Here is a 14,248-nt window from a genome sequence, read left to right on the forward strand (position 1 = left end):
GACCTCCCATTGGAGGCCATGTCATTTTTTTCTGGCTACCTGGACAGAGTTTGTTCCAGATCCCTGGGTCCTGAATGTTATAGGATGGAGTACAGCATAGACTTTTTATTTCTTTTCCCCAGGAAAAGTTTATTTCCACGAAGTTACTTCTGTGAGAAGCATGCAGGTTTGTAGGAGTCTATCCTGGTATACAGGAGGAAAGGGGAGGGTCCTCTAGGAATTTATTCGCCAGTTTTTTCTTGTCCCAAAGTCTACCGATTCATAACTAATGACTGTTTTGGATGAAACCATCAAATTCGTCATCAGCGTCCTGAGACCAGGAGCCCTGATGGTCACACCAGATTGGTAGGATGCCCACCATCTCATCCCTGTGTGCCAGGCTCACAGGAAATATTCTGAGTGGCATGGAGCCTGGGCAGATGAAGCTCTTCAGTTGGCCACTTTGTCTTTCAGCATCACCTCAGCTCTACATCTTAACCAAGATGGTCATAGCTGTAGTATTCCTCTATAAGAGGTTTGGATATCGTCCTGTTCTTGGACGATTGGCTCTTCGTGATGCCCTCAGAGGAAATTCTTCATCTTCTCTTCTGCTAGCTCAGTCTTTCTCCAGCAATTTGGCTGGATAATAAAGTGGCAGAAATCAGAGATCACCCTCCACACCAGGAGGTTTCTGGGCTTCATAGTAGATCGGCCAATATGACTCTTTCTCATTCTCCTGGAAGGAAGATGCGTTCCAGAGCAGCAGAGTTTCTCAGGTACCTCGTCAGGCCTCCATCTGATGATGTTTGGCCTAATGTCTGCGGCTGTGGACATAGTCCGTGGGCCTTGTGGCATATTCGCCCTCTTTTATAGAAGTTCTAAGTCGATGGAATCGCACTCCCAGAGGGCTAGAGATAAGTGCTCCCTGTCATCACAAAGTCTCCACTTCCTGAAGTGGTGGAAGCAGGTCTAAGATGGTGTGTCTTTGATCCAACCCATTTGGATCTTATTGACGACAGATACATCCCTTCTAGGCTGGGGTGCCCATCCACAAGAGGATCTTGGGGTTCTCAAGAGCTGTGATGTCATCCTACCTCAGGAGTCATCCGGATGGCTCTTTCATTTTTCCCCCCTTATCAGAAGACGGCTGTAAGGGTTTGCTCAGTCAACTCTGCGGTTTCCTACATGAACAGACAGGGAGGCACCAAGTCTCATTTCCTACTCTCTAGGTCTAATTCTGTCTTGGGAAGAGCAGAATCTTTTCTCCCCTTGGCAGTCCTCATTCAGGGGTCCTGAATGCAGCTGTGGATCACGGGATCTGAGGTCTCAGTCCAAAGGGAATTGTCCCTGAGTCAGAAGGTCTTTCATCAGATCACTCTCCGGTGAGGTCGCCCAGACTTAGATCTTATGGCGACAAGATTCAATGCCAAAGTGGAAACATTCTTCCCTGTTTGGGATGACAATCCTCTGGCACTAGACGCTCTGTACATGCAAGTTCAGGCTGGCCTACAACTTTTCCTGCTGGAAATCCGGCAGCACCATGCCTCAGTAGAGGTCTTGGTTTACCCGGCTCATGTAGATGAGCCGAGGGCACTATTGGAGACTTCCCCCAATGCAGAACCTGGTGTTCCGGGGCACTCCGCTCTGCCTGGATCCAACTCATTCTGACAGCCTGAAGATTGAGGAGTTCCTTCTAGACTCTAGAGGGCTATCAGTGGTGGTCTTAAGAATGATATCACACTCTAGAGCTCCTTCCACAGTCAAGGCCTATGGAGTCAAGCTAACGTTTCTTCAGTGGTGTTCATCATGGAGTTCCTCAGGACCCTCCGCTGTCTGCTATTCTACAGTTTATGCAGGACGGGCTGGATAAGGCCTCAGCCCTTTCTACACTTTAAGGTGAAGATTTCAGCTCTTTCTGAAGCCTTCGGTAGATCGTTACTTTATGACCCCCTGATTAAGAAGTTCCTTAAGGGAACCAGATGTTTCAAGCCTAGTTTCTCAAGACCTTATCCGCAGTGGGATCTCTCAGCAGCGCTTAAGGGGGTGAGTGGTGCCCCCTCTGAGCCCCTGGAAGAGGTGGAGTTCAGGTTTATTCCTTGGAAAGTGACCTTCTTATTGGCGCTGACATTGGAGAACTACAATGCCAGGCGCTTAGGAAGACTACAAAACCTTTCAGCGTTTGAGCCATGTACTCTATTCCTTCCAGATAGTTCCATTATGCTTTACTCACCTTCCTACCTAAGGTGCCTCTAGTACATAATAGTCAGTAAGTTGTTACTTACCTGTTTTATGTCTTTCTCCATCCTCTCCAGGAGTAGGATCCCTCCATGCCCTGGATGTGCCCAGAGGTGAAGAATTATATTGAGCGATCCAGGGAGTTCAGAAGATCAGGGAATCTTCTAATATTTTTTCTTTGGCAGGAATAAGGTATGAAGGCCTCCAAACCTTCCCTGAGTAGGTGGATTAAGGAGGCTATAAAGGAGTCATTTACTTCCAGGATCAGCCTCCTCCTGCCGCTGTCACTGCTCATTCCGGAGCAGTGTCTACTAGCTGGGCCTGTCAGGCCCTTATTCCCTTGGAACAAGTTGTTCCGTAGCCTCCTGCACTCACACTCCACTTTGAGTCATTACAGGATTGACCTCAGGGGTTCGGAAGACACTGCCTGGTGCGGTCTGTTCTGAATTCCATTCAGCCTGAACTCTCTACCCAATAGGATTACTTCTTGTGAAGTCCCCACTTGTGCTGCTGGTTAGGACGTAAGGGAAGCGTTAATTTCTTAACGTAAATTTGTTTTCCATTAGTCCTAACAGCAGCACACAAATTTCCCTCCCCTATGTTTAATCTTTTTCCTTTTTTACTTGTTATATAACGCACTGTTGTTGGGGGAGTGTCCCCTCTTATAGGTAGGAGGTGGGGGTTAATTAGTCATTAATTGCTATTTTATTTGCTTGACTTCATTAACATTCCGTCTGTCCTACCAGTTCACAGGGGCAGATATTCCCCACTTGTGCTGCTGTTAGGACGTAAGGGAAAACAAATTTACCTTAAGAAATTAACGCATATCCCCTCAATATACAGTCTATATCCCCTCAGTATACAGTCTATATATATATATATATATATATATATATATATCCCCTCAGTATACAGTCTATATATATATATATATATATATATATATATATATATCCCCTCAGTATACAGTCTATATATATATATATATATATCCCCTCAGTATACAGTCTATATATATATATAGATATATCCCCTCAGTATACAGTCTATATATAGATATATCCCCTCAGTATACAGTCTATATATAGATATATCCCCTCAGTATACAGTCTATATCCCCTCAGTATACAGTCTATATATATATATATATATATATATATATATATATCCCCTCAATATACAGTCTATATCCCCTCAGTATACAGTCTATATATATATTGCCTCAGTATACAGTCTATATGTATGTATATATATATATATATATATATATATATATATATATATAAAATCCCCTCACTATACAGTCTATATATATATATATATATATATATCCCCTCAGTATACAGTCTATATACCGTATATATATCTCCTCAGTATACAGTCTATATATATATCCCCTCAGTATACAGTCTATATATATATATCTATCCCCTCAGTATACAGTCTATATACCGTATATATATCTCCTCAGTATACAGTATATATATCCCCTCAGTATACAGTCTATATATAGATATATCCCCTCAGTATACAGTCTATATACCGTATATATATCTCCTCAGTATACAGTATATATATCCCCTCAGTATACAGTCTATATATATATATATATATATATATATCTATCCCCTCAGTATACAGTCTGTGTATATATATATATATATATCCCCACAGTGTATATATATATATATATATATATATATATATACCCTCAGTATACAGTCAATATATATATATATCCCCTCAGTATACAGTCTATGTATATATCCCCTCAGTATGCAGTCTATATATATATATATCTACCCCCACAGTATACAGTATTACAGTATATATATATATATATATATATATATATATATATATATATATATATATAGTTAGTGGTAGAGAATAATTCGGTACATGAGACTTTGATCCAATGAGAATTGTTGTATTAAGAAACATCCCAAAGGAACAGCGGCTTCAGAAAAGAGACAAAGGAAACAACCTTCAATGCAATGATCCATAAAATACCTGCAGAACTAGACGAGAAGGAGAGAAGAACCACAACAACCAGCCAGCACGGCTCCATCTTCACAACGGCGTCTGTAGGAACAATAAAGTATAAAAAGTGACAAATAACTAAAAATAAATCACTGACTATCCTCTAGATCACTACACATAATAGTGTATTATTATATATATACATGACTATCCTCCAGATCACTACACATAATAGTATATTATTATATATATACATGACTATCCTCCAGATCACTACACATAATAGTATATTATTATATATATACATGACTATCCTCCAGATCACTACACATAATAGTATATTATTATATATATACATGACTATCCTCCAGATCACTACACATAATAGTATATTATTATACATACATGACTATCCTCTAGATCACTACACATAATAGTGTATTATTATATATATACATGACTATCCTCCAGATCACTACACATAATAGTATATTATTATATATATACATGACTATCCTCCAGATCACTACACATAATAGTATATTATTATATATATACATGACTATCCTCCAGATCACTACACATAATAGTATATTATTATATATATACATGACTATCCTCCAGATCACTACACATAATAGTGTATTATTATATATATACATGACTATCCTCCAGATCACTACACATAATAGTATATTATTATATATATACATGACTATCCTCCAGATCACTACACATAATAGTATATTATTATACATACATGACTATCCTCTATATCACTGCACATAATAGTATATTATTATATATATACATGCCTATCCTCTAGATCACTACACATAATAGTATATTATTATATATATACATGACTATCTTCTAGATCACTACACATAATAGTATATTATTATATATATGCATGACTATCCTCCAGATCACTACACATAATAGTATATTATTATATATACATGACTATCCTCCAGATCACTACACATAATAGTATATTATTATACATACATGACTATCTTCTAGATCACTACACATAATAGTATATTATTATATATACATGACTATCCTCTAGATCACTGCACATAATAGTGTATTATTATACATACCGTACATGACTATCTTCTAGATCACTACACATAATAGTGTATTATTATACATACATGACTATCTTCTAGATCACTACACATAATAGTATATTATTATATATACATGACTATCCTCTAGATCACTGCACATAATAGTGTATTATTATACATACCGTACATGACTATCTTCTAGATCACTGCACATAATACTATATTATTATACATACATGACTATCTTCTAGATCACTACACATAATAGTATATTATTATATATACATGACTATCCTCTAGATCACTACACATAATAGTATATTATTATACATACATGACTATCCTCTAGATCACTACACATAATAGTATATTATTATACATACATGACTATCCTCTAGATCACTGCACATAATAGTATATTATTATACATACATGACTATCTTCTAGATCACTACACATAATAGTATATTATTATACATACATGACTATCCTCTAGATCACTGCACATAATAGTATATTATTATACATACATGACTATCCTCTAGGTCACTACACATAATAGTATATTATTATATATATACATGACTATCCTCTAGATCACTACACATAATAGTATATTATTATACATACATGACTATCCTCTAGATCACTGCACATAATAGTATATTATTATACATACATGACTATCCTCTAGATCACTGCACATAATAGTATATTATTATACATACATGACTATCCTCTAGATCACTACACATAATAGTATATTATTATACATACATGACTATCCTCTAGATCACTACACATAATAGTATATTATTATACATACATGACTATCCTCTAGATCACTACACATAATAGTATATTATTATACATACATGACTATCCTCTAGATCACTACACATAATAGTATATTATTATACATACATGACTATCCTCCAGATCACTACACATAATAGTATATTATTATATATATACATGACTATCTTCTAGATCACTACACATAATAGTATATTATTATACATACATGACTATCCTCTAGATCACTGCACATAATAGTATATTATTATACATACATGACTATCCTCTAGATCACTACACATAATAGTATATTATTATACATACATGACTATCCTCTAGATCACTACACATAATAGTATATTATTATACATACATGACTATCCTCTAGATCACTACACATAATAGTATATTATTATACATACATGACTATCCTCTAGATCACTACACATAATAGTATATTATTATACATACATGACTATCTTCTAGATCACTACACATAATAGTATATTATTATACATACATGACTATCCTCTAGATCACTACACATAATAGTATATTATTATACATACATGACTATCCTCCAGATCACTACACATAATAGTATATTATTATATATACATGACTATCCTCTAGATCACTACACATAATAGTATATTATTATACATACATGACTATCCTCTAGATCACTGCACATAATAGTATATTATTATACATACATGACTATCCTCTAGATCACTACACATAATAGTATATTATTATACATACATGACTATCCTCTAGATCACTACACATAATAGTATATTATTATACATACATGACTATCCTCTAGATCACTACACATAATAGTATATTATTATACATACATGACTATCCTCTAGATCACTACACATAATAGTGTATTATCATACATACATGACTATCCTCTAGATCATTGCACATAATAGTATATTATTATATACATACATGACTATCCTCTAGATCACTACACATAATAGTATATTATTATACATACATGACTATCCTCTAGATCACTACACATAATAGTGTATTATTATACATACATGACTATCCTCTAGATCACTACACATAATAGTATATTATTATACATACATGACTATCCTCTAGATCACTACACATAATAGTATATTATTATACATACATGACTATCCTCTAGATCACTACACATAATAGTATATTATTATACATACATGACTATCCTCGATCACTACACATAATAGTATATTATTATACATACATGACTATCCTCTAGATCACTACACATAATAGTATATTATTATACATACATGACTATCCTCTAGATCACTGCACATAATAGTATATTATTATACATGCATGACTATCCTCTAGATCACTGCACATAATAGTATATTATTATACATACATGACTATCCTCTAGATCACTACACATAATAGTATATTATTATACATACATGACTATCCTCTAGATCACTACACATAATAGTATATTATTATACATGCATGACTATCCTCTAGATCACTGCACATAATAGTATATTATTATACATGCATGACTATCCTCTAGATCACTGCACATAATAGTATATTATTATACATACATGACTATCCTCTAGATCACTACACATAATAGTATATTATTATACATACATGACTATCCTCTAGATCACTACACATAATAGTATATTATTATACATACATGACTATCCTCTAGATCACTACACATAATAGTATATTATTATATATATACATGACTATCCTCTAGATCACTACACATAATAGTATATTATTATACATACATGACTATCCTCCAGATCACTACACATAATAGTATATTATTATATATATATACATGACTATCCTCTAGATCACTACACATAATAGAATATTATTATACATAAATGACTATCCTCTAGATCACTGCACATAATAGTGTATTATTATATATACATGACTATCCTCTAGATCTCTACACATAATAGTATATTATTATACATACATGACTATCCTCTAGATCACTACACATAATAGTGTATTATTATACATACATGACTATCCTCTAGATCACTACACATAATAGTATATTATTATATATACATGACTATCCTCCAGATCACTACACATAATAGTATATTATTATACATACATGACTATCCTCCAGATCACTGCACATAATAGTATATTATTATATATACATGACTATCCTCCAGATCACTACACATAATAGTATATTATTATATATATACATGACTATCTTTTAGATCACTACACATAACAGTATATTATTATACATACATGACTATCCTCTAGATCACTACACATAATAGTATATTATTATACATACATGACTATCCTCTAGATCACTACACATAATAGTATATTATTATATATATACATGACTATCTTCTAGATCACTACACATAATACTATATTATTATACATACATGACTATCCTCTAGATCACTACACATAATAGTATATTATTATATATACATGACTATCTTCCAGATCACTACACATAATAGTATATTATTATATATATATATATATATATATATATATATATATATACATGACTATCTTCTAGATCACTACACATAATAGTATATTATTATACATACATGACTATCCTCTAGATCACTACACATAATAGTATATTATTATATATACATGACTATCCTCTAGATCACTACACATAATAGTGTATTATTATACATACATGACTATCCTCTAGATCACTACACATAATAGTATATTATTATACATACATGACTATCCTCTAGATCACTACACATAATAGTATATTATTATATATACATGACTATCCTCTAGATCACTACACATAATAGTGTATTATTATACATACATGACTATCCTCTAGGTCACTACACATAATAGTATATTATTATACATACATGACTATCCTCTAGATCACTACACATAATAGTGTATTATTATACATACATGACTATCCTCTAGATCACTACACATAATAGTGTATTATTATATATACATGACTATCCTCCAGATTACTACACATAATAGTATATTATTATACATACATGACTATCCTCTAGATCACTACACATAATAGTGTATTATTATACATACATGACTATCCTCTAGATCACTACACATAATAGTATATTATTATACATACATGACTATCTTCTAGGTCACTACACATAATAGTGTATTATTATACATACATGACTATCCTCTAGATCACTACACATAATAGTGTATTATTATACATACATGACTATCCTCTAGATCACTACACATAATAGTGTATTATTATATATACATGACTATCCTCTAGATCACTACACATAATAGTATATTATTATATATATACATGACTATCTTCTAGATCACTACACATAATACTATATTATTATACATACATGACTATCCTCTAGATCACTACACATAATAGTATATTATTATAAATACATGACTATCTTCCAGATCACTACACATAATAGTATATTATTATACATACATGACTATCCTCTAGATCACTACACATAATAGTATATTATTATATATACATGACTATCCTCTAGATCACTACACATAATAGTGTATTATTATACATACATGACTATCCTCTAGATCACTACACATAATAGTATATTATTATACATACATGACTATCCTCTAGATCACTACACATAATAGTATATTATTATATATACATGACTATCCTCTAGATCACTACACATAATAGTGTATTATTATACATACATGACTATCCTCTAGATCACTACACATAATAGTATATTATTATACATACATGACTATCCTCTAGATCACTACACATAATAGTATATTATTATATATACATGACTATCCTCTAGATCACTACACATAATAGTGTATTATTATACATACATGACTATCTTCTAGGTCACTACACATAATAGTGTATTATTATACATACATGACTATCCTCTAGGTCACTACACATAATAGTATATTATTATACATACATGACTATCCTCTAGATCACTACACATAATAGTGTATTATTATACATACATGACTATCCTCTAGATCACTACACATAATAGTGTATTATTATACATACATGACTATCCTCTAGGTCACTACACATAATAGTATATTATTATACATACATGACTATCCTCTAGATCATTGCACATAATAGTATATTATTATATACATACATGACTATCCTCTAGATCACTACACATAATAGTATATTATTATATATACATGACTATCCTCTAGATCACTACACATAATAGTGTATTATTATACATACATGACTATCCTCCAGATTACTACACATAATAGTATATTATTATACATACATGACTATCCTCTAGATCACTACACATAATAGTGTATTATTATATATACATGACTATTGTTACGCCTAGCGCTCCGGGTCCCCGCTCCTCCCCGGAGCGCTCACGGCGTCTCTCTCCCCGCAGCGCCCCGGTCAGTCCCGCTGACCGGGAGCGCTGCACTGTCATGGCCGTCGGGGATGCGATTCGCACAGCGGGACGCGCCCGCTCGCGAATCGCATCCCAGGTCACTTACCCGTCCCGGTCCCCTGCTGTCATGTGCTGGCGCGCGCGGCTCCGCTCTCTAGGGCGCGCGAGCGCCAGCTCTCTGAGACTTAAAGGGCCAGTGCACCAATGATTGGTGCCTGGCCCAATTAGCTTAATTGGCTCCCACCTGCTCCCAGACTATATCTGATCTCTGCCCCTGCACTCCCCTGCCGGATCTTGTTGCCTTTGAGCCTAGTGAAAGCGTTACTGTGTTTGTCCATACTGTGTACTTGACCTCCTGCTATTGCCATATTGACTACGATCCTTGCTGCCTGCCCCGACCTTCTGCTACGTCCGACCTTGCTTCTGTCTACTCCCTTGTACCGCGCCTATTTTCAGCAGTCAGAGAGGTTGAGCCGTTGCTAGTGGATACGACCTGGTTACTACCGCCGCTGCAAGACCATCCCGCTTTGCGGCGGGCTCTGGTGAAAACCAGTAGCAGCTTAGAACCGATCCACTAGCACGGTCCACGCCAATCCCTCTCTGGCACAGAGGATCCACCTCCTGCCAGCCGAATCGTGACAGTAGATCCGGCCATGGATCCCGCTGAGGTTCCCCTGCCAGCTATCTCTGATCTCACCACGGTGGTCGCCCAGCAATCCCGACAGATCGCCCATCTAACTCACCAGCTGTCGGAAGTGTCCACCATGGTGCAGCAACTTCAGTCGCAACTTCTGCCTCTGCTACAGCAGCAACCATCTCCTCCGCCAGCTCCTGCACCCCTTCCGCAGCGAGTGGCCGCTCCTAGCCTCCGCTTGTCCCTGCCGGACAAATTTGATGGGGACTCTAGACTCTGCCGTGGATTTTTGTCTCAGTGTTCCCTGCATATGGAGATGTTGTCGGACTTGTTTCCTACAGAACGGTCTAAGGTGGCGTTCGTAGTGAGCCTTCTTTCTGGAAAGGCCTTGTCTTGGGCCACACCGCTCTGGGACCGCAATGATCCTGCCACAGCCACAGTCCAGTCCTTCTTCGCTGAAGTTCGGAGTGTCTTCGAGGAACCAGCCCGAGCTTCTTCTGCCGAGACTGCCCTGCTGAACCTGGTCCAGGGTAATTCTTCAGTGGGCGAGTACGCCATCCAATTTTGTACTCTTGCTTCCGAATTATCATGGAATAATGAGGCTCTCTGCGCGACCTTTAAAAAAGGCCTATCCAGTAGCATCAAGGATGTGCTGGCCGCACGAGAGATTCCTGCCAACCTGCAAGAACTTATCCATTTGGCCACCCGCATTGACATGCGTTTTTCTGAGAGACATCAAGAGCTCCGCCAGGAAAAAGACTTAGATCTCTGGGCACCTCTCCCACAGTCTCCGTTGCAATCTACGCCTGGGCCTCCCGCCGAGGAGGCCATGCAAGTGGATCGGTCTCGCCTGACCCAGGAAGAGAGGAATCGCCGTAGGGAAGAAAATCTTTGTCTGTACTGTGCCAGTACCGAGCATTTCTTGGTGGATTGCCCTATTCGTCCTCCACGTCTAGGAAACGCACGCACGCACCCAGCTCACGTGGGTGTGGCGTCTCTTGGTTCTAAGTCTGCTTCTCCACGTCTCACGGTGCCCGTGCGGATTTCTCCTTCAGCCAACTCCTCCCTCTCAGCCGTGGCCTGCTTGGACTCTGGTGCCTCTGGGAATTTTATTCTGGATTCTTTGGTAAATAAATTCCGCATCCCGGTGACCCGTCTCGTCAAGCCGCTCTACATTTCCGCGGTAAACGGAGTCAGGTTGGATTGCACCGTGCGTTACCGCACAGAACCCCTCCTGATGTGTATTGGACCCCATCACGAAGTCATTGAGTTCTTCGTCCTTCCCAATTGCACCTCTGAGGTCCTCCTCGGTCTGCCATGGCTCCGGCTTCATTCTCCCACCCTTGATTGGACCACCGGGGAGATCAAGAACTGGGACTCTGCCTGCCATAGGAAGTGCCTCTCCCCCCCTCCCAGTCCCGTCAGGCAAGCCTCAGTGCCTCCTCATGGCCCCCGTCCTGGTGTCACACTGCCCCCTGCCAGGCTTCGCCCTCTGCCCTCCCTCCCCATTCCCACTCCTGCTGTACTGCCTGCCGTTGAGGAAACCATCCATTCTTTCCCGGTGTCCTCATCCCAGGGGAGGCAGTTACCGGACAAAGAAAAGGGGAGACCTAAGGGGGGGGGTACTGTTACGCCTAGCGCTCCGGGTCCCCGCTCCTCCCCGGAGCGCTCACGACGTCTCTCTCCCCGCAGCGCCCCGGTCAGTCCCGCTGACCGGGAGCGCTGCACTGTCATGGCGGTCGGGGATGCGATTCTCACAGCGGGACGCGCCCGCTCGCGAATCGCATCCCAGGTCACTTACCCGTCCCGGTCCCCTGCTGTCATGTGCTGGCGCGCGCGGCTCCGCTCTCTAGGGCGCGCGCGCGCCAGCTCTCTGAGACTTAAAGGGCCAGTGCACCAATGATTGGTGCCTGGCCCAATTAGCTTAATTGGCTCCCACCTGCTCCCAGACTATATCTGATCACTGCCCCTGCACTCCCCTGCCGGATCTTGTTGCCTTAGTGCCTAGAGAAAGCGTTTACTGTGTTTGTCCATACTGTGTACTTGACCTCCTGCTATTGCCATATTGACTACGATCTTTGCTGCCTGCCCCGACCTTCTGCTACGTCCGACCTTGCTCCTGTCTACTTCCTTGTATCGCGCCTATCTTCAGCAGTCAGAGAGGTTGAGCCGTTGCTAGTGGATACGACCTGGTTGCTACCGCCGCTGCAAGACCATCCCGCTTTGCGGCGGGCTCTGGTGAATACCAGTAGTAACTTAGAACCGGTCCACTAGCACGGTCCACGCCATCCCTCTCTGGCACAGAGGATCCACCTCCTGCCAGCCGGCATCGTGACAACTATCCTCTAGATCACTACACATAATAGTATATTATTATACATACATGACTATCCTCTAGATCACTGCACATAATAGTATATTATTATACATACATGACTATCCTCTAGATCACTGCACATAATAGTATATTATTATACATACATGACTATCCTCTAGATCACTGCACATAATAGTATATTATTATATATACATGACTATCCTCCAGATCACTACACAAAATAGTATATTATTATATATACATGACTATCCTCTAGATCACTACACATAATAGTATATTATTATACATACATGACTATCCTCTAGATCACTGCACATAATAGTATATTATTATACATACATGACTATGCTCTAGATCACTACACATAATAGTATATTATTATACATACATGACTATCCTCTAGATCACTACACATAATAGTGTATTATTATACATACATGACTATCCTCTAGATCACTACACATAATAGTGTATTATTATATATACATGACTATCCTCTAGATCACTGCACATAATAGTATATTATTATACATACATGACTATCCTATAGATCACTACACATAATAGTATATTATTATACATACATGACTATCCTCTAGATCACTACACATAATAGCATATTATTATACATACATGACTATCCTCTAGATCACTACACATAATAGTATATTATTATACATACATGACTATCCTCTAGATCACTACACATAATAGTGTATTATTATACATACATGACTAT

At 37.9% G+C, this 14,248-nt stretch overlaps 1 protein-coding gene across 1 annotated transcript in view; it reads right to left on the reverse strand.

Annotated features, from left to right (window-relative positions):
- Positions 1-14,248, reverse strand: part of LOC130347378 (carbonic anhydrase 4-like) — a gene marked incomplete at its 5' end in the record, with an annotated part of 83,676 nt that overhangs the window by 33,739 nt on the left and 35,689 nt on the right. The window contains 1 exon segment of the mRNA XM_056554657.1: positions 4,228-4,299. Within this exon segment, the coding sequence (XP_056410632.1) occupies positions 4,228-4,285 (58 nt within the window).

This window comes from Hyla sarda, unplaced genomic scaffold (genome assembly GCF_029499605.1).
Source record: "Hyla sarda isolate aHylSar1 unplaced genomic scaffold, aHylSar1.hap1 scaffold_836, whole genome shotgun sequence".
NCBI classification, from domain to species: Eukaryota; Metazoa; Chordata; class Amphibia; order Anura; family Hylidae; genus Hyla; species Hyla sarda.